This window comes from Macrosteles quadrilineatus, unplaced genomic scaffold, assembly GCF_028750875.1.
Source record: "Macrosteles quadrilineatus isolate MER2022 unplaced genomic scaffold, UCM_ALF_1.0 Scaffold_5__1_contigs__length_97177068, whole genome shotgun sequence".
In the NCBI taxonomy this organism is placed as follows: Eukaryota; Metazoa; Arthropoda; class Insecta; order Hemiptera; family Cicadellidae; genus Macrosteles; species Macrosteles quadrilineatus.
In genome coordinates, this window is record NW_026542598.1 from 84640701 (window position 1) to 84667117 (window position 26417).

The 26417-nt window shown below is 35.2% G+C and overlaps 2 protein-coding genes across 2 annotated transcripts; one reads left to right on the top strand and one right to left on the bottom strand.

The window, feature by feature from the left end:
• Positions 1-2138: 2138 nt before the first annotated feature.
• Positions 2139-11097, top strand: LOC128995745 (gustatory receptor 5a for trehalose-like). Its single transcript, XM_054420763.1, has 9 exons — positions 2139-2182; positions 5295-5503; positions 5739-5924; positions 6466-6617; positions 7018-7188; positions 7808-7962; positions 8723-8885; positions 9286-9375; positions 10939-11097. The coding sequence occupies exons 1-9, from the start codon at positions 2139-2141 to the stop codon at positions 11056-11058; spliced, it is 1290 nt and encodes a 429-aa protein (XP_054276738.1). The 3' UTR covers positions 11059-11097.
• A 704-nt stretch (positions 11098-11801) lies between these two features.
• On the bottom strand, positions 11802-22658 carry LOC128995842 (uncharacterized). The gene is made up of 7 exons (XM_054420863.1): positions 22555-22658; positions 17469-17542; positions 16557-16756; positions 15810-15945; positions 15305-15438; positions 12694-12877; positions 11802-12051 (listed from the first exon to the last, which is right to left on the bottom strand). Exons 2-7 carry the CDS (start codon positions 17521-17523, stop codon positions 11957-11959), a joined length of 804 nt encoding a protein of 267 aa, XP_054276838.1. The 5' UTR covers positions 17524-17542; positions 22555-22658; the 3' UTR covers positions 11802-11956.
• Between the last annotated feature and the right edge of the window lie 3759 nt (positions 22659-26417).

The following is a 26417-nucleotide window of genomic DNA, read 5'->3' on the forward strand; positions in this document are numbered from 1 at the left end:
GTTGTCTAAAACTGCTAGTGTTAGATAGTAACGAGACCACGGTTTAAACGGTTTTCATAAAAAAAACTTTAAAAAACTCCGTTGGCGTTATGTAAAACACAAAAATGTACTGCGTTATGTACTGCGAAAAAGTCTATTTTCATAGATTTGTTGTTTCCTTCAATTACGAGTTGTTTTCAACTCTGGTATGTTTTCGGTTCCAGTCATAACAACAAGTAGGAATGCAACGACCGCAATTGACTTTTGGTACTGATTCTACGTCACAATCTATAGTCTGCGCGTGCTGCGATTGAATTGACAACTCTGTAGCATTCTATTGTTGCAACCAGGGTCGAATGTCGGTCTAGTCTGGAGTCTGCTCTGTAAGTAGGCTTTTTAACACAAAACATGATTCAACATAATTTGTACGAGACGTGTGTGGAGTGGGCGAGGAACTCAAGCAAGTTCTAGGACTTTCGTACTTGGATAGCTTACGAGATTTCACAGGTGAAATTTATATTAGTCATATCAATACACCGTTTTAATGAGAAGCAAAACAAACGTAATAGTTTTTCAAATTCGCAAATCAAACGAAGGTTGAGGTTAGATTTGAGGCGTCATCCACAGTAAACAATTTTGTCTTTCAAGTTATACTCCACAGACTTTTATAAATATTGCAATGTGTAATTACTTCACTATAATACAGCGACACTCGTAATTTGCGAACGTATCACTGAATATCAATGCGAGTTGTGTCTAAAATGGAGTAAGATAATCTGTGTGATGCCACTGACTGAGATCAGCTGTTCATGTTAATGGCAAAAGACAGCTGATCCCAGTTTCGAAGGACCAATAAACTTCGACGTGTTTCTAGATTGGCGAGAAAATACTGTAAATACTTTCCGCAAACTTTCTAAATCAGTTAAGCAGCAAATTCAGACATTAACCTGTTTTGCACGATGTTGCGAACTTACAGACGTACGATACATTTTTTGTAAAGCAGTATCTAAGCCTCTGGATGACAATATACAATCTATGACTGAAATTGAATCTACAAATAATATTAAAATATCTTATCATTGATTGTCCTTTATAAGTGTGTAATTTTAAATAACTCAAATTGAAGAATCACAACTAAATTTCAATTTCAAACTCGCTTAGGTTATGAACCTGGTACAAAAATGTCTGTGGTAAAATGTGGACTAGACAATCCAAGTAATTGGCCAGGAAGGCGGAATTATAATGATGAGAATGTTGTAGTAACTGGTTTATGTCCTGCTCAAGGTCACAAGGCGACACCAAGGTCATACGTTCTGCTCTTGATAATGTCTGACAGAAAATATTGTATGTTTAGCAAAAGATGTAAATATAACATTTTAGTGTCTAATAATTGCTGTAAGATATATTGCTGTCAAGGAAAATAGTACGATAAAGTTTTGAGTTCTTTAACGTCGACTAAGGTTTATGTCTTGTGTTAAAGGGAATTTTACAGTGCAAGCTTTACACTTATAATATAGTTCTGGGGAAGAGCTTAAGTTTGCTAATTTTTAAGGGAGAAGAAGTAAAAATGCTGTTACGCACACGGTTGAGAAGCCTCTATTTTGAGACTCCCGGCTCAATAAAAAAACTCCTTTACACTGTTGGACATAGACCTGAGATTGTTTGTAAAATTACTTCAGGTCAGGTCAACGTGTGACCTAGGCCCTCAGGGCTCTCACCATTCTTGGCATTTAATTCTTTTATGACCTTGAACGCATCAAGGTCAAGCTTCTTGCTACTGACACCCTGGAAAAACTGTAAAATTCAGGTCCAATTATTATCCTGACCCTCCTCAAGCATGGGCCTTTCCCAACGCGAGCAGCAGAAGAAAGTGTGTCCCGCGTCGTCGGGAGTTCCCGGACAAAAGGTGTTCGGGTACGACTTAAAATCGTCGTGACCTGTCGGAAACTGGGTTGTAAAAATCCACTTCTTCGTACCTCCGAATATTCCCGTACCCAAGGCTGGAATTGGTGAATCAGTCGCCTCGTCCAGCTTCCCCATGTCTTTTGTTGCCACTCTCCTACCAAGGCCGGTAGGTGCTGGTATGCTCGTCCGTTCTTGCCTGTTTCTCCCCACGCCACTGAAAAATCACCTTCCTATCCGCCGCCGAAAGTTTGGACATGACTGCAGCGACGACAATAACGGCGGGTTTGGAGACTATTCGGTAAGCGGGTGTTTTAGTGCTACCTGACCACAGACAATTGAGTAGTGTCCAAAACACCCTGTCCGCAAACCAATCCTACAACCGACCTCAATAAACAAAGACCACCAAACCCCAACCTGTGGCTGTGGCAGAGTTGAGCTTCGTTATTTACACGTCTCTACTACTGCTGCTATCCTTTTCCTGACTGAAGAGGACAAAGTCCTAAAACAGCCTCAGTCCAGTAGGGTTTCAGCACACTGGACTGGAACATCACGAAGAAGAATAAGAGGTTATACTCTATTGGCTGTGGACTGACGCTGCTAGAGGGCGTGCCGTATCCCGTATTTACTAGTAGATCGTCGTTTACTCGCAATAATAAAGTTAGTAAAATAACCTAAATATAACTACCTAAAAAATCTGACTCAAGGTCTACCAGACAAAACAAATATACCTAAACTAACTTTAAAACTGATAAATAAAGGAATATAGTTCAAACTTACCAATTGTCACTATGTCGGCTGGATTGCACTACCACAGAGTCAACAATAACAAAACAACCAACAACTTTCTCCACCAATGTGTCCAAATATAGTTCTGTGGTGTAACTGGTCGTGATGATAGATCCAATCGATCTACAGGCGAGCTGATAACACACCTCTGCCTGTACTGCAGTACAATACGACAATACGTAAGCAATATGGCAATATATAACTGTACTGCAGAGTGAATAAAGTACAATGAAAGACAAAGACAATGCGAAAAAATGTATTGCAATTAAATTATTCTTTGTAAACTGTTCAATTATTCAAAACGGTACAGTAAACACAATTACATTCAGTACAATACTGCGTAAACCCAATATGACGCAAATAAATGCAAATGAGTACTGTAGAATACAGGATACATGTATTATACTGTATAAACAATAGAATATATGCAAGTAAAATGTCCTACAGGGCAGTACAGAATAGGAAAATATCGTTTCAGTACAATACCAATAATTACAGTATTACAGTATGTAACGAAACATCGTGCAATGAAATCGCATCCGATAATATGATGTTGTAATACATTTTCAATACAAAGTCAGAACCAACAGATTGTAGGTGGTTCTGAGAACAAAACACCTGGACCCAGCTGTCCTTGATCACTAGACTGGGAACAGCTGATCTTAGTAGCAAGCCATCCACTAATAAATTAATTAGCTACTTTAGTGGTGGAATTGTATATTTCACCACTAGGGCGTAAAGTGACTCTTTTCGATCCGAGCTAAAGTTTCACGAAGCTGATGTACGATGAGCGAGGGTTGAAAAGATACTTTTTGCCCGTGTGATGAACTGTATTTTTGTCATTGCAACATTATTTAACTAACTAATTTATGTTGGAATACGAAAATATTTGTCACGTAAAGATAACCTCTCAAAACAGTTTAAATGAATCAATTATTACCGTAATTTTTGTTTGTTTATAGCTCTAACAGTTTCGAACACGTTAACCAATTCCCACACTGTTAGGTGTGGAAACTCCATATTTTGTCACTACAAAATTCTTATAGCTAAGGGCTACCTCAACTACATTAATTAACCTAAAACCAAGTTCGGTAAATGTAAAACGGTTCTATCAATAATAAAACTAAAATTTGTTAGATCTTTGTTCTGATTTGCCCTGGTGTATCTACATATCATCTTCTAATCAAATATTTACAGAGTTCGTGGAGTTTCATAGCAATATCACGATATTTCACAGCGATATCACAATAACAATTACACGAAGCTATATCAGTTCGACTGTGTACATTCGCGTTAAAAATTTACCACCATTATCTTTGGAGCATCTCTTCTATGTTATCACTATCAACGCCATTGACCAACTAACATTTACCTTGACATAAAAATAGGGCATTGTACAATTAAACTTGATATTTTGTTTATATTTTCACTGAGGCTTTTGCTTTGTAGTTTTACTGTTATTGTAGTATGGAGACACTTTTTAGAATTAAACATCACTTTTGGTGAGTTTTGGTGTGTTGTATGTATAGTTACCAAAGATAATACAGAAATGTTATTATATCAAATATGACCTGTTAATATTTTGGCTGGCTGGAACGGGATTAATGTTATTTTATTCACTTTTTAAAACTATTTAAAGAATATATACAATATAGTTCTCTAGCTTTTGTTTAAAAAAATGTTTTGTCTTAGATTATGGATCTATTTTTGAAATAATTTTTTTATCCAAAAATATTTCTGTTCACTTTGGAGAATACGTTTTATTGGCGTTTTTTATTGTATTGTGCTTTTCTTGTTTGTAAACCTTTAAGTTATCATTTTAAAATCGTGGTCTACAACCAAAATCAATAACATGCCCAAGATCGAACCTATACAAGGTATTCCTTAAATCAAATAATTTTGTTGAGTTTCTTAAGCTGTTTGGCAGGTTGTAAACATTATTTTTGCTGACATTTTCCACCCTGATTAGTTAAAAACAATTTTTTTCCGGAGTTGTGGTACCTGAAACCTTCCGTCATCAGGTGAGAAAGTATCATGACATTATAAAAATAGTACACAAACCCACCATAGTTGGAAAACAAATTTTATTAATCTTGATGGAAAATGTCCGTAATATTCCGTAAGATAATAAAAACCATCGCCATAAACATAAATGAATTTCAAAAAGAAAGATTGAGGATTTTGTTTGTTTTTTGTGGATGCGGGTAGGTGGGATTCCTTTTACTAACGGAGTGTGGGACACTACAAAACCCTAGTGCAAAGCTCACCCACGCATGCATGTACCATACAACACTGAGACTTTCAGTTGATTATCTCAGACTAGTCCCTTAAATCATACCACTCGGACTTTCTACGATGATTTCAGGTCGACTTTTCAGTTCAAAGTATGAACTTGAATGAAACACATGACCAGTTCCAACAAGATCTGTGTGAAGAAGACCCCACAAAATCTAGATCCCACAAAACTTAGATTCAATCCATGCACTGACTGTCAATTTTGAAGAGGGTATGCTCGGCTGTATCAACTATATACCAAAATAGTACAGAGTCTGGGCTGGTTGTAGAAGTTTGGGGTGTGCGTAATAGTATAGATTTTCAGAATGATCTAACCTTATAATTTTCAGGAAGAGTAAAGTGTTTCCAGTAGGAACCACTGACACATTCAGCAAGTCGCTATCCTGGACGTTGCTGCTTGCCAGGATCTTCGGCCTCCTGCCAGTTTCTGCTAAGACTCAGGCAACTGTGACGTCATTCCTTGCAATTTTTGGAACAGCTGGTATGACGTTGCTTGGTCTTCACTGGTGTTTCCTCAACTTTACTGTCTTCAGAGCAAGTATGTACTCCACTGGTAATCACATGTTTCAATCTTAATTTTAGATAAGGCAAGACAACTCTTAGCACAGAACTGCGTTGGAACCATTTTTAAGTGACGTACAGTAGTACAATTGACTGTAGGCTTTCAAAGAATAGTCTGTGTATAGTCAATGGTAGTACAGTACCATTGACTATTGGATGCTGAAGTACTTGTATCAATAGTCAAAGATAGTACATAGAGTATGTTGTTTCAGCCAAAGTAGTGTTCTACGGCAGTGCGACGTTGTCCTGTGTGCTCCTCCACCGTCTAGGTAAAGCGTGGCCTCGGTTGTCCAACGTGTGGAGACATGCTGAAGTGTCTACTAAACACCTCGGCTACCGACCTCACACAACCCTTATCTGTCGTACCTTCACTGCCTTGTACTGTCTTGTAGCTGTGGGTGAGTTACTGGAACATTTCAAACTTATAATTTGTTTACAATGCAAATATAGTAAGCTGGAAGATTACTGCTGCGAGCTGCGATCCATCCAGAAGTGGTGGTAGCTAAGTGGTAGTACTACTAGTAAACTGTTTTGTTCAATTTTTATCCAATTTACAGGATATTTAAGTACAATATAGCATCACAACTACTAAGGTAAGCAAGCTGGTCTAGTGGTAGATTGTGGAACTTCAGTCCCTGAGATCCTGGGTTCAAATCCTGCCAATCGTAAAAGGGATTTATCCATGGGATGATACTGTGATCCTCTCTTACTAGTAGTAATGTGTGAAATACCTAGTCACAGCCAGGCCTAGCGAAGGTGGGACAAAACTCATTAAAAAATTAGAACTATTAAGATATTAAGGTACTGATACCAAACTAGTAAAAGAGCAAAGGAAAATATTGTGGTAGATGGATTTCTCACTTATCTTAATGTTGCCTTTCTTTCAAGCTATAGGTTACTAAATTGGTCAATCAGCACCATAACTATGAGGAACAACAGGTAAACAATACCACAGAGAAGTGGTGTTAGAGGATACACTCCATCGTACTCTTAAGTGGTGTCTAGCACCAGCACTGGTGTCTAGGGCAAAGTCTAACATCGCTTCCCCTTGCCCTTGCTCATCTTCTATGCTCACAGTGGAGGAAGTCACTGTACGATAGGAATGTCCGCACAGTGCTCACCATTCAGGCTCTACCTTGCTCGATCGTCACAAGTATATTTCTGGCACAATATTACCAGAGCTATAATTGCACGGTTGTCCCAAGCGTGTTTTTTTTTTCTGTACCTTACTTCTCTGTGACTACACTATGCAATACAGCAATACAGAGTGTCTGCCGTCTATCTAGATTGCAGCACTAGTCTTAAAAACTTCAAAAGCACCTGAAAACAGAGTGTCTTAGAATTTATCTCCTAGCAAATCACAGATACTTTCAAGGCATTTGATCTTTTCCAGTGGAACACGCATTTGCTATCATCAATGCAATTGTGAACGTTTACGAGTGCTCCGCCCGAAATGTGTTCAGAAGGTTCTTCAGCAGATGGTTTCCGCAGCTGCTGACCGTGTTGCCGTACACACCTGCGCTGACTCCTCTAGTGCTGATGCTGAATACTCTTGCAACCTTCACATTCAGCTTCCTAGATCTCCTCATCTTCAACCTTGCCTTCTGTTTATCATCAATGTTTTGGGCTTTCAACCGACAGCTGGTTGAAGCCTCCAAGCAAGTGAGTACATATTTCAAATTCTAGCTCTTTATGAACAATGTTATCAAAAACCACCTTTTTTGTTTTTATACAATTAAGTTTACCAGGTGATTCTGAAAACAGTGAATGTATACTACAGTCAAAATTGAACAAAACGGACAATTTTTTTTTAGTTAGATGGAATTTGCCCCGTGAAGTACCGTAGTAAGATAATTTGTACAGTATGAAAATATAGGTTCTAGACCATTTGGGTTTTTGGTCCTTATTAATTTTCTAGCTTAGTGATAACACATTCAGATGACAAAGCTCAAGATGCGTTCATAAAACAATTATGTTAAGGTAGTCTGCAAAAAGAGCAGAAACTAAACAAAGGCATGTTGTGGTTGTTTCAGAACCATATTCACCTTCTCAAGAATTGGTTGGGTCTAATCCGTGGCATACCCACAAAATTGTAATAATATCTCACACTTATTTCCCTCAAAATCATTTGTACGGTAATTCCTTCATTGGAAATGCCACTGGCACTCTAGCAAAAGAACTTAATTTTGTGTTTGCTCTTCGACTCTTCGAGTTATCTAATTTCCCCAGCTAAGAATTGACAGTTATTTACCACTATTTGAGAATTTTTATTGTACTTCAGACTATTTCGAGGCCCAGATGGAGTGACTGGTACAGGGACTACAATGTGTTGAGGAGACTTGTGACCGTTGTAGACAACCACATCTCCCCAATAGTGTTGCTGTCTTTCATCATCAACGTCTACCACATATGTCTACAATTGTACTTAAGTCTTACGTGAGTCAACTGTCAGTATGTATTATAGTGCTCTCCTAACAATCGAAAGGTCACTGGATTGATCCTGAGAAAAATCAGTAGCTTTTTGATGGTTCTATCGTTAGTCCCTGATCATTGGGCTTTAAATAAAATATGATCCTGGATAATGGAATAGCTGATCTTAGTCAGTAGATAAGGTACACAGATCATCTCACACCATTTTACACTCATCCTTCATTTGTATTTGGGTTCAAATACACTCATAGGTGGTGTCCCAATCTCAGTCGATAATAATAATAATGATTATGTAAAGAGCAAATATTTACAAATTTGGAATCTTTTCCTATTAAATTTAGTAGAAAGACCTCTACGGTTGAAGTAGGCTTGCTAGTCAAATCTTGGTCTTAGGAGGTGACAGTGTTGTTGTACTGGCGAAGATAGTGGTAATTTTAGGATACCTTAATTGTAACAGTCCATCTTTTGGGGAAGCTATCATTCAAAACTTGAAGCAATTAGAGTTCCAGCTTGCTTGCAGTCACATAATGGGTTCCAGAAACGCAAGCATAAGCTATTTTTTTCTCCAGTTCGATAGAATCTCCTGAAGAATGAAATCTGGCAGTCTATTTCCAGTAACTCTCCCAAGAGTTCTAAATCAAACTTGCTTAAGAAATAGAAGTGTTTAGGTGTTCGCAAGGTTCATCATTTGTCCATATTATTTCACTATCTTTGATCGATGGTTGATTGTAGCTATAGCAACATTAACTGCTGGTAATTTTTTCAGTCCGCTACCCACTCTGGCAAGCAAGGCTTACTTCTGCCTCTCCTTCGGGTTTCTGATGTCCCGCACTATCACTGTGTGTCTCGCCTCGGCTTCCATCCACGATCTCGCCAAACAACCCAAGTTTGTCATCTTCTCAGTGCCATCGGAAGAGTTTGATGAGGAGGTAAACTTTGTGATAACATTGTTTGAATATTCATTACATTAGTCAGCTTAATGAGCTAAAATTTTATTTGCTCACTGAGTAGGTTTGTTTTAATATGCAGTTTGAAAATGGCTGAAGTGAGAATTAATATTACCTCTCTAAAATGATAACGCTGCAAACAGCATTACGGTAACCGCACAGTATGGGGGTTTACGTTGACATGTAACTTTTATAGGTTGCAGTACCCACAGGTAAAATATACTTCCACCTTCCCTTCTATGCAATAACAATGTGACTAAAGCGAGTGACAAAGTGAAACATATCCAGAAACCAAAGTTGGATTAATTTTGTATTTAAGATGTTAATATCTTGTCCTTTAACAATTAGCATTTTAATCCAGATTTATTTTTATTACTTTAAGGTGGAGAGATTCCAGTTTCAAGTCTGTAATGACTCAGTAGCAATCAGTGCAATGAGATTCTTTATTCTGACCAGGACAACATTAGTGACTGTGAGTAGTTTGAATCAATCACAATATCAATAGTTTATCACATATTAAGGACAAGGTTACTCGATCTGGCTGGTTATAGTGCTCGCCTAACAATCAAAAGGTTGCTGAATATTATCCTGAGAAAAGTCAGTTGCTTTTTGATGGTTCAAAACTAGATCCAGCTGTTCCTGATGATTGGGTTTTGAATAAATTATACCATAGACAAAAAAGAATTAAATATAGAATGTCAGCCGTGCTGCTGTTACCGTGGTTACCATAGGTTCCGGCGCGCACCGCTGTAGTTTATGTAGCGCGTACGCCGTAACTACATGGCGTTCCAAGCGGTGTGCGCCAGAACCTATGGTAACCGCAGCACAGCTGACGGTCTATATTTATTTCTTTTTGTCTATGATGATACTGACTACGGTAATGGAACAGCTGATCTTAGTCAGTAACAAAGCTTCACAGACCATCACACTCTTTCACTCATGTTTGGGTTAAAATATGCACATACAGTAGACCCCCTCTCAACCGACCTCGTATTAACCGATAATCGGATTATCCGCCTTCGATCGTAAAATAATACAGTTTGTTTTAACCGACCTTGCTTTGAGAGCAGCTCGGTTTAATTGCCGCTTTCTAGGAATCTCGGCATTTCCGCTCCCACCCTGGGCGATGAGAACTGAACCATACGCTTATCTCCACAGGATATGACTAAGAATAAGTTATTTTGTGTTGATCACAAAAAATATAGCATAGCCTATTGTCAGTTTGTCATCATCGTTTGTAGCTCGAGCTCATCTGATCTGTTTGTTATCTGTGCGGCAAATTTATAACATCATAAAGTGCGTTACGATTTTGAGAACTGATTATCTTATAGCTGGAGTAAACAAACAACGCAACTTGTAGGGAGGGCTGGGAAAGGGGGTTAACAACTCCAAGGTCAAGATAGTTTTTGTGCCTCGAGCCTCCAGTGAGAGGCTATAAACAAACGTCATGTCTTGTAACAAAATTATTGATTGTATCTTATGTATCTGTATGTCGACAAAAGGCTCTGTACTGTATTACAATGGATTTGGAAAGCATCAATCAATAAATTACAGTACTAAAGTTATTAAAATAGGAATTTTATTGACTCTTGCCTAGTATAATATTTTCCACTGAAAGTAGGCCTATTTGACTTAACCGTGTTTTGTGTTTATTTGTGACTTTTCTATCAATACAAAAAAGGAGATAAGAGTAGTTTATTTTATAAATAATGCAAGTATGATTTCAAAATAATGATCATATAATTCCAAATTAATAGCACTTCATTATGTTATGATTTAAGGGATTGTCCGTTTTATCCGACCTTTTGAATTATCCGACCTAGGTCCGGTCCCATTAGGGTCGGTTAAGAGGGGGTCTACTGTAGGTGGCATCCCCATCTCAGTGATTGATAATAATAATTTATGTAAAACTAGAGACTAAACACAAAAGTAAAATTACTTGTTTGCTAGTACTCTACTATTTGCATAAAAAGTCTATATTACCTGAGTTATTTGTCTATATGACAAATTTTGATCCATTATTTCATATTCCTAGGTGATTGGTCTTGCTGCTACATATGAAGTTGTCATGTTCCAAATACAGACGATGGCTGAGGAAGAAACTGACATGAAGAGGTTGTCTGCTCACAATCTTACTACAGATGTCTGTGAATAATCTTGAGGCAACAATACTCATCATTATGTGCTCAACTGTAAAAGTCTGAACTTTCTACCTACTGATGGCGTAGCATTTGATTTGATTTGAAGGTTGATGTAGAAGGTTAATATAGATCTTGAGCGAGGAGGTTCAAACCAAGATATCGTTGTTGTTGGGCTATCAGTTAGTGATGCTATCTGACAAAAGATCAATATTAGATGGTAGGAAGAATAGGGTTTGTAAGAGATGGGAACTGTCAAATTTCATATGGCATAGGAATATGAAAAATAGTTTAACCCTTGGGTTGCAACCTACAAAATATAGGAATTAATGAGTTATTTTTCAGGTTCAACACAGGATTTCAACTATTATATAATTTTAATAAAAGATCTAAGTGTTATTTCAGTGATAGCTAGGATATTTATTTCCTATTGTATAATTTTTTTCAAACATAAATGTATTGTTAACATGACATGCCAATTGTTAATGGAATTAATTATGACTAATCATAAAAATGTGCCTTGTGGTACCTGAGTTGAGAAGTATCAGTTACGTAAATGTCAAAAGAAATTTTAAGATAAATTATAACATATTTGAGTAAAAGCTTTCTATAAAAATGTTATAATCATACATCATTTTTACCTTACCCCATAGTTATATTTTAAAAAGTTAACATCACAGGAATTTAATTAAATATAGCCTTAACATTTTAATTTAAATAGCTTTAATAGTTTGTTATTACTACAACTCACAGCCATAACATTTTAATGAAGCTAAATTATAACAACAGTTTTATACTACAAGAAATTAAATAAACTCTGTACAAAAGTTAATAAAATCTAAATCTAGACATTAAATAAATTGGAATATCTTAAGCATATAACGTACATATACAATTAAGGAACTAAATAACAAATTATATTTTTAGTTTGTACTCGACTAGAAACACAATAGATAGAAGAAGAAGGCACTTTGTGGTGATGAAATTGGTCTTGAGACTTGAAGGTGACACTGAAAAATATTACAAATGATTTAGTTTAAAGAATAAGAAAAAGAAAACTACTTTGTATGTTGCAGCTGATTGACATTTTGACAAACCTCAGCTGTTAAGCTATTGTTTCAAAGGTAGGATCAATTAGAAGGGATAGATTTCCTCCCTAAAACCACCTAAATTTTGTGAATGGAGGATAATTAACTGGCTAGTATATAATTAACTATCCAAATCAGTCTTGCCATTGAAACTAAATTGTGTTGTGAATTTTGAATGCACAATCAACCACTTGAACTCTTTTCAATCGACAATTAATTGTTTATACATTATGTATTTCCAAACCAAGTTCGTTCTGCTCAAAAAACCAATAATAATTTTGTTTGAGGGAAGGTTCTAGGTAAGGATTTTAATATTTAGAAAAAAGAGATAGCAGCAAAACTGCTCATACTACATACAGGAGATACAGGAAAACTTGATGGATTTGGTCCCCTGGAAGTTCCCTCCTGAAACTCCACAATTCCCCTCCCCCTATGGCCTAGCTGGACTATCTCTAAGGTTGGATAGTACTCTCTATTCTAAAAATTAGAATAATAATGGGCCTAATTATAGTCGGATAGTGGTCATAATAATACACATAACATCTTGTAATACAGTATGCCTACCGTTGGATGATGCAGCCAGCTCCTGATGATGTTCCAGTATAGGTATACTGGCACTACTCAAGTGATAGACGCCACTAACAGCTGCCTCGCACCTGACCCATACTGGACCTTCACTTGACCCGAGCTTGTCCACCTCCAGCACAGCCAGACCCGGCGCTAACACTCTCACTGCACTCTTGTTGACCTGTCAAACAACATGGATAGTTCAAAGACCTTATATAGCATACAGGAACCGAGCTTGTCCACCTCCAGCACAGCCAGACCCGGCGCTAATACTCTCACTGCACTCTTGTTGACCTGCCAAACAACATTGATAGTTCAAAGACCTTATATAGCATACAGGAACCGAGCTTGTCCACCTCCAGCACAGCTAGATCTGGGGTTAAAATCTCCCAAATAAGTACAAGGCTAGTTCAAAATATTTTGAATATCACACTGGAGTGACCAACAAATACCACCAATAATATAATGACTTTAGGATACTGTAAATAGACTTCATCATATCTGGACTTCTCGGGATCGAGGTCAGTCCGGATATGGGGTTCCCAGTTAAACCAACTTTTTAGTTAAGAAGGTCTACAGCATACTATATAAGTCTACTGTATAACCAAAGATTACATATGCTACGCAAAATAGATATTGCACCTTACGGCAATTTTGTGCCAAGTCGTTTTTGGATGGGGCCACCTTCACGTAGTTGGGTGTAATGTAAGTCATATGTAGTGGAAATGTAAATACAATTGCAGAGTGAACTTTTAAGGCCTCTGGGGCAGGGCCCCAATGAAATTTACATCGTTTCTCTTTTGAGGGCTCACCTACAGACCAATACCTTTCTTTAGACACCCCTATCAAGTTTCTACGCCCAGCCGTTCTCTCAAATTAGCTGTGACAAAAACCTCGTTTTCCTCCATAAGAATAACATGGGATGGGAATTTAAAGGCCACTGGGGCAGAGCCCCGAGGGAATTCTCCATGTTTCTCTTTTGATGGCTCATCTACAGACCAGGACCTTTCTTTAGACACCTCTACCGAGTTTCTACGCCCAGCCGTTCTCTCAAAATAGCTGTCACAAAGAAAAACAGTTTCAAATTAATATATAGAAAATGTTCTAGTGGAACCCCGTCGAAATCCACGGTTAATCTTGAGGTTTTATGTAAATTCAGCTAACTGCGTTGGAGTGAAGTCATTAAAATCTTAGTTATATGAAGGGAGGATAAGCAATAATAAGTATGACGATTGTGTTCCCTAAAAAACGTGATTGATGAATTAGTTTAACACAATATTTCCTACCTTTCTTTTTATCGGCTTTAGGTTGCCCAAAAGGTATTTTAGGAGTCTTATAATTGTTTGTTCATGAGTTTGTTTTATACCAAAGCCACTTTCACTATTGTGAGAATTTTGTGTATTTTCATAGACTAACTACGGAGTCTATGGTTTTGGTAAAGTAGGTGAACTAATGTCAATTCAGGTATTTAAAAAAAATTTGTACACAGTTTTTACTTTGATGTACACATGTAGCGAGGTTGAACAACGCATCTAAACCTCACTACATACAAAACATTCGGAAACACAACAGTGTCATCACATCTCATCGCATTTGCGTAATTTGTTACCAATGCTGGACTAGGTTATGGATTTGGTTCCGAAAATGTTCAAGATTTGTGATAAAATTTTTTACAATTATGGTTCATTCCAATCCACGAAATACATGCACAGATTTATGTGATCTATATGGCCAAGGCAAAACTACCCCATAAGTTAATGAATTATCAAGTAAGAACAGGATGATTAAATACATGGGTCGATGTGGCAAGAGAAGGATTTAAAATTGCTGAGATCGAAGTAAGAATGTTACTGCTTTCTGGAGAATCAGATATTTTTATCAAAAAAAAAGATGAAGATTTATTTATAAATCCGGATACAATCTGAATGATTTTCCTAAAGCAGATGGAATTAGTGGTTAGTAATAAATATTGACTCTTTCCGTAACATGATAGACTAATTATATGAACTCATTCTCACATATAGTGAAAGTGGCTTTGGTATGAAACAAACTCATGAACAAACAATTATAAGACTCCTAAAATACCTTTTGGGCAACCTAAAGCCGATAAAAAGAAAGGTAGGAAATATTGTGTTAAACTAATTCATCAATCACGTTTTTTAGGAAACACAATCGTCATACTTATTATTGCTTATCCTCCCTTCATATAACTAAGATTTTAATGACTTCACTCCAACGCAGTTAGCTGAATTTACATAAAACCTCAAGATTAACCGTGGATTTCGACGGGGTTCCACTAGTTATACTTTGCGTAGTATATGTAATCTTTGGTATAACTAACCAAATAATATTACTTTATTTTGCCAACTAGCCAATAAAAACCTTTAAAGTCAAGTCTTACTAATCAGCTGTTTACATTGTTGGATTTGTATGCACCAATATTAGCTAAGACAGTAGATTTTGCCTCTTATACGACCTGTACTTTGCATATTTATAACAACTAGTGTAGGTAGAATTCAAGCAATTGCTAAGTATTACGGGCGTAATTTTGAAATACTCAAGATGTACAGTACATAACAGATCGATATAATCAACATTTCTTCCACACCTTTACATCGTCGAGGTAGAATGAAATATTAGGAGCCGGGACGGTTGGCTGGGCCGAACAGTTGACTTGGATGGGTAAACCTGCCACATGTACGCTGGAGCTTGGTATGACTAGAGGCTTGCGGAGGCCGATATCTGAAATATTACACAATAAATCATTAAAACCTCCATTCAGCACTTTCAACTTTGACAACAAATTTTAAAATTAATAATGTTACAATGTTTTAAGAACTTTTTAATTTAGTTATCTAAAAAAATTTCTTGGATGACTCGTGTTCTTGAAGTATTATATATTCACCGATCCGCATTTCGTCACAGGGTGTGTCATCTTCAGAGTTACATTAAATTAACTGCATTCTAATCTTCTCTTAGATAGTCAGTAACAAAACTACATACAGGTATAGGTAATCTCACTCCATTTTACATTTATCATTTACTCGCACTCAGGTTAAAATTAACAGTATTGGCTGCCTGTTCTAGACTTTATGATATCATGTAAGTTTTACCGATGACTGTGAGGTTTGCTGAGTCGGAACTTGTGCTGAAGAAGGGTTCCTCGGCAGATACTTCACATGTAAACACACCGGAGATATGCCGGGTCAGCACTCGGATAGTGACCTGCTGACCACTAGACCCATTCATCTGTAACATCAGGAAACTCTGAGGGTTTACTCTACATTAGTACATTGGGGAATGTAAAAGTTTTTCGCTGTTGAACACGTTTTTATTTCAGTACTCAAAAATTATGTACAGAAATCTCAAAATCTCAGAACGGAATTTTATTTTTTTTAACTATTTCAAATAATGCAACTAAGCTTTGCACATACATTGTTCCATACATAAAAATCTACTAATTTCAAACTTGCATAATTTCTTTTCCATCATACTGGTCCACAAGGACCCAACAAAAAATCTTAAATTCGAGCATAGGTTTGAGTAGTGCATTAAATTAAAAGCCTCTAACAGGAGAACACAATGCCACAAACCAGACCACAAACAGTTCATCCTTGCCAAAATGGCAGATATTCAAAATTATGTTTTTGAGCTTGTTAAAAGTCATTCAAGCAGGAGAGGACAGAACAATGTTAAAATAATTGGGTGGTATCAGCATGTATGGAGGTTAAAACCAGTAAACAATAGGGAAACCTCAAAAATCATTATGGTACTTAACTCTTGAGGAGTTTGTACGGCTTTGCCTTCAAAGACAAAATGAAAGATGAGCGAAGAAAATACAGGATGCTCAAGAAACTCACATCAACCTCGAGTCCTGGTAGAGGGAAGGTCGTGGCGGGAGGGCGCTCCTTGGGTAGGAACCTGTAGAACTCATAGTTCCCCCGGTACCACTTGACTGAGTAGAGGTTGTCAGCTGTGAGGTTATGGAGACAAACCAGAGTCACTGTAGAACCTCTCCTGACAACAGGAGGAACCATCACTCTCACCTCCGTTTGTCCTGCTGAACAACAAACTGGACACATTGGAAACTTTTTGGTTCAGAAATTTTTGTAAAAGCTTAAAAATGCTAGACTAAAATGGAAAAGTCTAAATTAGTAGCTTCCTAGATTCTGGGCTCTTTCAAAGTCTAAAAAGTTGTCTTGTGTTTTTAATTTTAAATTTTTTTATTATTCTTTCATGTGTTATTTTGTTTTTATCCTAATTTATTCCTTTGATCCTTTCTTTTCTTGTTTGCTTTTTCTCTTCTTCTTTAGCTCTCTTGTCCTCCTATTTCATAGTTTTTTTATGTTTATCCACATAAATTATCATAGCTACTCCCACCTTAGCCATTTATTTGACAAGCTTATCCGATTGGTAAAAGTATGTGTCAGATTCTGGTATAATTTATTTCTTGTCAATAACTGTTAAATTCAATAGAGGCTACAAGTTTGTACTACCATAGACAAAAAGAATTAAATATGTCAGCCGTGCTGTGGTTACTATAGGTTCTGGCGCACACCGCTGGGAGCACCATGTAGTTACGTAGCGTGTATGCCGTAACTACATGGCGCTCCCAGCGGTGTGCGCCAGAACCTATGGTAACTGTAGCACAGCTGACGGTCTATATTTGGTTCTGTTTAATTCTATTTGTCTATGCTACTACTGTTTTGTATTGGAGTATTTTAGAATACACGTTTTTACACTGATATTTAAATTATTTTTTATTTTCTTACCAGAGGCTAGGTGAAAGCAGAAGAGAAGGATAAGTATAAGCAGCATAGTCTCCATTGTGGCATCTCTACCTGGTCTGGACAACAAAATAATTAATTATATAAAATATTTAAATAATAATAAATTGTAGTAGTACTGTATAATTATTGACTTAATAGTTGTTGAGCAAAGATTTATTCGGGGTGAAATTTCCTAAGAAAAAAATAACCAACAATGCTACAAAATTCTTTTAATAGAGTTATTATGTGCTCAAAGTCTAGTAGATCATTGTTTATACTTCACACCATCATCTATAATTTTATAAAAAAATCTGTTAGGCCTAAATCATGAGTCTGTAAACAAGTAGTTTATTATCAAGACAGAACGTTTTAATTATTCAAACAATTAATTTAAATCAACCACAAATGTTAAGGCAATTTGAAAATCATGGAACATGATGGTGTTAACTTATATAGATAGTAAAACATCCATATTTCATATTTTGTTTATTTTTATCTAGCCTTGTTGCACAAATGTTGCTTCAAATTTGATTTTGTAATAAATGCATGGAGCCGAATAAAAATTCTGTAAATCTTTCCATTCACTCAATCGGGGATTATTTTTTAAGACAAAATCTACTGGAGCAAACAACTCAAGAATGTCTGGGGAAATTGCATTCATTATTTCATGATTTTATTTTCTTACATTTGCAATGGTTCACTAACATAAAATTCATCTCGTATTGCATTGTTGTATATTACAGCTGATTATAGTATTCAATTTCGATACAGGATTAAATTACAGTATTTTATTTACCTTAAGGCTACCGATTATGCACTGAGAGATCTATATGAAGTGTCTGTTACATGTAATATATTGAAAACGCCGCCTGGCGCTTAGCCTCTAAACAACATGACGTTAAGTGCTGTTATCTTGGTTATAATAGAGAAACCGACACTGAGCAGAGGTGTCTAAACATGGCGCATGTTAGATTATAATGAAGTGAAACTAAACAATCATCTTCTAACCTACATTTTAATTAGTTCTCGAAGTGGGCTAACGGTAGTACTTCATCTAAAATTACTTCGTTTGTGTTTCCAACATATCACTGTATGAAAATTCATTTAAACAATGATAGTTCAAAGAAATGTCCGATCCATTACGTTTTTTGTAGTTCAAAAGTAGCTAACCTCATGTCCGCTTACCAAAAAGATATCAATTTTTTAGACATAGTGACAAACTTGATGTAGGCCAGCGTAAAAACACTTACTATGAAAGCATTAGCGTTGTTAATAACTAAGAAGATCAACTATTTTAAGCCAGGATAAAATTAGTAACCAGTACAGTATTAGAAATGATGACTTGAGTTTATAGTAAGACATATTTGGATAACAATAAAACTTTCCGACGAACAAATTTATTGAGGAGTCTTTATGAAGAGCATTTTGTTAATTGTAGTCCTAAATAATATACGTTTCACAAAGTGATGTAGTTTGAGTATAAAATAGCAATACTATTAATATTAGTTTATCAACTACTCCTTCTCAAACCGTACTTCTAACATTTTCAATCAAAACTGAAAGAACTTTTATTAGGCTACCTGGTTACTTCCATAGCTGCATTTTCTTATTATTTGTGTACATTTATGTTTCTGAAGCACGATAATCTTGTCGATTTGTAAAAAGATTACTTAAATTTAGTAAAAGCATTATTTAATTTAATTATTTGTACAAAATTTCATTTATCACATTAGAAAATAGTATTTTCCGAAGTTTCTGAACGAAATAACCACAATAATACATCAAATAATATAAACTTACCATCCTGAAAATTTAACCTTGAACATGAAAAACGTGATTAGCTATTGGGTAAAACATAGCACGTTTTTAACTCCCATTACAGCAAATAATTGGTTAAAAAACTTATTATAAATTCATAAATGATTGTGAAAACTATGCTTAAGTGTTTTGTATGGGTTATATTAAGGCGGATTAAAATCAGCTGAGCAAAACCGACAGAGATTGACAGGAATTCTGATAACAGAGTTTTATTGAGTTCGAGCATCAAGATAAGCAAAATTAAGAATGTATCTGTAAAGAACCTTTTGTTTCAACTTCAGAAATAAAACAATATTTTGGTTGCTTACTTACCTTTGACTATAGATATAAATGAAAAATATTCCGATATTGTAGCAAATTATAGAATAAAAATACAAGTTTGAATTGAATTAATTGTCAATCAGTGATTTCTTTAATACTTTTCAATGAAATGGCAACCATACAAAGTAGGCATTTTAAGCCAAGTATGAATTATCAATTATCTATTATTTAAGATGGGGACGCCACTATGTGCGTATTTTAACCCAAATACGAGTGGAGGATGAGTGTAGGATGAGTGGCGCGATCTTGTAGTCTTGTTAGTGACTAAGGCCGACATGTTCCTTAGACACAGCTCTTAATTAATAGCCCATACAGCTAATGGCAACTAAGGGACCTACAGTTTATAGTAGAATCCGAACCACATTTTTACCTTGGTTACACATCTGCTGTAGGTTATACACCAACTTTTGAATTAAGCCAGATGATATGCCTACTTCTTAAAACTGTAGCTATATATATGTAAACCATCATCATGTAAACTATAAATCATGTAAACTATCATGGCATCAACAAATAAGAGAGAGAAAAATACTTTAACAGTAACATACATGAAAGGCTAATTTAACTAAATTTTTACCTCACCTGAAGCCCATACACATAGATGAAATGTCTACGATGGGAATAGATGATGATAAAAAATCACTGACCAATAATAGTTTAAATAATTTTTGTTTTATATACCTATTTACATAAAATACAAACACACAAACTCATACGATTTAGCCATAAAAGCCGTAAGTGGCTTTGTCTGCAACAATTAAAATGATTCAACATGTTTTAAACCGTATTTTCTCTTTCCTTATTTCTCTTTGAACTAACAATAACAAAAGATATTATATTAAAAATTGGAATATTAAATATTTAGTTTGAAGTTGCCTACAACATAACTTTTGCTCAGATCTGTGCCAAAATCTCTGAGGTTACACGGCGTTTACTATGAATGACAGGCGCTAATTTGTTGATGTGCTAATTAGCAAGGTAATCGATGATAGTTTGGACAGATATAAATTATCCGTAGACGTACGAGTAAGGAGTACGTTAAAATCGGCTTCAAGAATAATTGTGAATTTTTTCCTTGCTAGTTGGACTATCACAAAATACTGTAAATGTTGAGTTGTAATAATTTGTTTTATTTCTTCTCTTTTGTAAGATTGTTTTATGTAAGGCCCACATGACGTCAATGGTGAAATTATGATGCAAAGGTGATTGAGGGACGAAGACAGTTTTTTTTATCAAGATCAGCTGGTTCTAATATCTTAAACCAGAATTACCTGTCTGTATACTTTAAACAATAAAGGGGTTTCCTGTAATATCACTTTTCAGCGGTCCTACTTAACATTTTTTTTACGATTGAGGTGTAATTTGAAAGCTTATGATCCATCGAACTTGCGAATTATAGTTAACGGTAATTTTCATTTGGGTTTCGCCCTCCTCACGTTTAATTTATTTCTATAGTCCCTTTTGAAAAATCCTATTATGCTTACCAACTTTCTTTATAACGGTTTAATTAATTGTGAGTTGTAACTTAACAGCTGTTCCTACAGTTTAATTTAACCATATTCAGATTTTAAACAAGTGAATGAAGATGAGAAGAGTTTATGAAGTATTTTTAATAGGTTACTTTTTTGACAAAAATTATTTTGTGATAGATTTATCAACATGTTTTAAAGTATATTTTAACTAGAATTGTTATAAAACTTGTAAAAACATTATTTATCGACATCAATTTAAACACTTTGGAGAGTAAGTAATATTTAAAACAGAAAGTATCAAAGGTAGATATTTTTTCTAAGACAAAATTAAGACAAATAATATTTGCGAGTATTTTTATTTAAAATAAAATATTGCCCAAACACCTTTTATAAAAAAAAACCGAATATAGATATTCATCTTCTATAAAAAATGAAAATATTTATTTATGATTTTGTCAAAAGTATAGAATATCCTTCATAAAATATATTCCTAAAATAGACACTCAATGGAAAATCAAATAATACAAAAAAAATATATTCGCCCACGTATTATAAATTATTAAAATTAATAATCACAGATTAATGTAATATTTTCCAAAAATTAAATTTTTCTAGATAGGTACCAGAAACTTACTTAATTTCACCAGAAACCAAAGTAAATACCCCCGCCGCAGCAAACCTGCCGTCTAAGCGAATTTCCATTTGTCCGAATTGATTTTCAATTGATCTATTTAAATAACATTATTAGGTTTAACGAGTAAGGTTTGCTGCTACAAGGAAACTAATAAAGTAGTGTGTTTTTAGTAAAATATTGATAGCTTACTATAAAATAAATAAATTTGCCAAGTTTGATCAAAATATATCCATAAACAAGCAAACTACAACATTTTACAATATTCTCTATGAGAATAACATGGGAATTTTTAATTTACAATTTTTTTAGTTTTCTTCGTAACCAATAACCGTACAAAAACACTTTGATATACTGAATTGTTTGTTGTTTTAAGCTCTTTAAGATGGTTTAGAGAAAAATTGGGAAATTTTGTGTTTTGAGGGTAAAAAGTGAGAAAAACCCATTTTTACCCCATAAAACCCCCCATAAAACCCTGTTCCCATGGTCCGATCATGCTGGATCGCGAACTCATTCAAGTTTATCCCGCCTTACACCTTCAAACCAAATTTCATCAAAATCAGATAAAAATTACTCAAGTTATCGTGTTCACGGACACATATATATATATATATATATAAATCTATATATATATATATACCTATATATATATATATATACATATATAAAAATTTGAACGAATGGTGTTTTTGGCCTCTGGGGACATTAAAATGAAAAAGTAAATCGGTCCCGGGCCTAAGTCTTACCATGAGACCTACGGTAATAGCTACTTCCCTATAGGGAAATTCGCTAAAATGTTCTTGGATTTATTTAAATGATACACTCCAGAGATGAACAATACACTTACCGAAAGCTGCGACGAGGTGGCTGTGCTCCTCCCGCGCCGTGGCGGTGGAAATATAACAACTGACTTCTTCACAGCATCAACACTAGCCTACTGTGTCCTCTCCGTGACCACAACTGACACAGTCTCCACTCCCCCAGTCCTCTTTAGACTCCACCACACTACAATATCAGCTGTTGTGTTAAAGTTTCATTGTTGTGAAGTATAGTTTGCCTGAAAGTAAAAAAATACGTCAAATAACACTTGTGATAATATATTTACACTTGTTCTGTTTACTCAAAAGATGGTAGAGTCCTAAGTGGTGATCGATTTTGATTGGACACTCCAATCATCATCAGACCCAATAGACGAATGGGTCTAATGATTGGAGTGTCCAATCGAAATCGACCATCACTTACCATCTTTTATTTACTATTTTGTGAGTAAACAGTTTAAGTGTAAATATATTATTACAAGTGTTGTTTCACGTTTTTTTTTTTAGGTAATTTAATAACACGTACGATGCAGGATGCTGATCAAGAAGAATAGTTATAGGCGAATTTGTCTACAGGGGAAAGCTATTATCGAAGGTCTCATGGTACGACCTTAGCCCCGGGACCGATTTACTTTTTCATCACTGTTTAAATGTTTATATATGTAGGTGTATGTATGTGTCCGTGTACATGATAATTCGGATAATTGTTTGTCACATTTTTATCAAATTTGGCATTAATCTAGAGCTGGATTAAAATGTGAGTTCGCAAACCATCATGATAGGGTCATGGCTGGGAACGTGGTGTTATGGGGTTTTAATGTTTAAAAAAAAAATATTTTTTAGAGGATAAGTATATGGCTTGTTTGTGGAAATGTTATAGTTAAAAACCTAATCTGGCAATATAATGGAAATTCACTTACTCCGCAGGTTTGCTGAGCGGGGGTATTTTTAAAGTAGGTCAGATGTCGAGATTTCACATAACTTAAAATTGGAAACCATAATCTAGAATATTTTAGTTTCGAGATTGTTTCAAGAGAATGGCCGAGTGTCTAGTAGACAAGGAAATGCCGGGAAGATGATCTACAGACGACAACTGCCAACAGTGGTGTCGCATAGCTCATAATGGGTTTGAGCAACACTAGGACTGTCTGATTATTCTAAAATCGGCTAGTAGAAAATGTAAGATGGCCCTTTTTTCTTAGTCTTAGAACATTCAAATACGCCTTGAGAGGTGTATTGTAGGTGCTCTATACCTTGTTCTCAAGTAAACTTATTCTATGGGCTGTGCTCCCTACCACTAATCGTAACGAATAAACATCAATGTTCAAACATCAACATGCAAGCATCTAATTTTAGCCTGTCTATTCTATATTTTTGTCTAGTCTATTAGGAAGTCATAAAGTTAAGATGGTGTAAGTTTCAATAGTTAGTGATTGAGTATCACTATAAAAGAGGTACATCACAAGAGGCAACGAACATTTTTCCTCATTTTCATATTTTATTTTAAATTATCTTTTTAAGAAACGTTAGTCTTGTATGAATAACATTTAAAAATGTAAAAACTTAAAACTAAATATGTATTTTACATAAAAATTACAGTAGATTAAATATTTTAATGGGCTTAGCATACCTTTTTAATTACACTTTTTCAAATTCTATAATCAATTAAACATGTATGTTGTAAAGATAAAATATTTAATTTGTAAAAACCCGTAGCAGTAATCGTATAAGGAAAGAAAAATGGACCATTTTTGAGAAGAGATTTTAATTACAGTGCCTTAATTGGACTAAACAAATATAAATTATAGCTCTAAAAAATTTAAGAGGACAAAAAGATTTACCTAACAGTGTAATTTTTTACATACATACTGTAAAGCAAAAATGTCTAAAAATACACCTTCTAGATAAGGATTTTTTATCACCAAGCTTGCGAACTTCTGACTAATTTACAAATAAGTTTTACTTTTGGATTACTGCAGAAACTTAAGTGCAAGAAGGACGTCAGACGTGTTATCAAAAGTGCAACTTCTACTATGTCAACAACTCCTTTAGTGTTTCTACTCCACTTCAACGTATGTGGTTTATTTTTAGGAAACTCTTCCAAATCATAAACTCCTCTACAGACAGGTGATGTCTCCTTAAATGTAGCCTAAAACTACAATAGGGCAAGATTCGAACCTTATAAATAAGAGTAGAAAATAATCTGTAACACACGTCATTTTCTTATAGTGTAGACATCTTTTTGTTCCAGTTTTTATACTATAACTATACAAAATAAAATACACACTTTGTTGTGCAATCTAACGTATATTCATTCTTGAGGATGTTTGCTTCCCAATATTACGGTTTTAGGACTTTGACTTTTCGGCAATGATATTACATGTAATCAAAAGTAGTTTTAATACCTTCCAAAGTTCCAATTGCTATAAACGAAAAAATGTAAAATAGGCCCTAATACAGACATTAGCAAGCTAATAAAAAGCTTGAATTACTATTATTTTTAGTCACCAACAGAGAAAGATGGCAATCATTCTTTTAATTTGGGAAATATCCAAAATTCTTATCACAATTAACCGAACCATGCGTTTTTTGGTGTTTGATATTTTATAAAAATAAAATACAAAACAACGTTAAATAAAAACAACAATTAGGGATAAATCACGAACATATACTGTTATTTTTTGGATGGAGTACGGTTATGACATGTTATGCCAAAAATAGGTAATTATTAGAAATGATTGTTTTGGCAGTACATTATCACTGTTCAACTGTTCTAGTTTTTTTCTCTCCATTCGCCCGGACTTGCCCGGTTGCCCAGGCTCTCAGCAATGTTTTAATGAGGCTTTTCAATGTAGGCTACTGTACTACAGCAGAACATTGCTTTGTTCCTTTCAAACTTAGCCTCTTTCAGAACCCTCCAAACTATTAATTTAATGCAATCAAAACTAAATTATCTTGTTAACTATTATATTCATCTTTAGTTTTATTTATTACTTTGCTTTTTGTTTTTGTATTGTTGTTGATTGAATTGTAAACTATTATGTAATGTTGCGTTTTTAGCATGATAAAAATAGAAAAAAATATTATTGCACAAGTGTGTTTTTACTATTTTACAACGTAGGCATATTTTACATTAGACTGTAAGACTGTAGACAGTTTTAAGTAAATAAAGTAGTCCTTCTTTGTTTGAAGTTCATTGTTGGTGATGGTGAGTTAGTGTTGTTCAAAGGTTTATTGCGGACATTTTCCATCACGAATGTAAAAAAGCAAAAGAAAAGTAAGTATTCCAACTTAGGTTGGGCGTTTGTGTATTGTTAGTTGTAATGTGTTAGTTAAGTTTGTTTCACCTGAGGACGGGATCAGATTCCAGATCCCGAAACGTTGTGTATTGTTTTTTACATTCGTGATGGAAAATGTCCGCAATAAACCTTTGAAAAACAAAGTAGTCCTATTGCTAGAAACACGCCTCTTTAACACACACTTTGTCCCATTCATTGTTCTCCTAGTTAGAATAAAACTGAACAACCGGCGTAACCCGCAGTTTTGCCACCTATAGGAACAAAAATATCCCAAGTTGTGTCCGAAAATAGCGTAGAATAAAATAGAGCGGTGTTATTATGAGAGGTTAGCCACAGCCAGCTGTTAGGCCCCTTGTTACCGCCAGTGGTGTCTTGATCGTCGTCGTTATTCGCCGGTTCACTGCCACCGCCTCATTAATCACAGCGTTGGACGCCGTTCTTGTTCTCCTCTCTCGCTGATTTCTAAACTCCTAAAAACTATGAATAGGCAAACTTAATGTTATGTACAGTAATGTCATTGTCTGAAAATAGGAAGTAGACTTCGTTCTGTCGTAAAATGTCGTGTTTCATGACGGTAAAATTTATAACGTTGA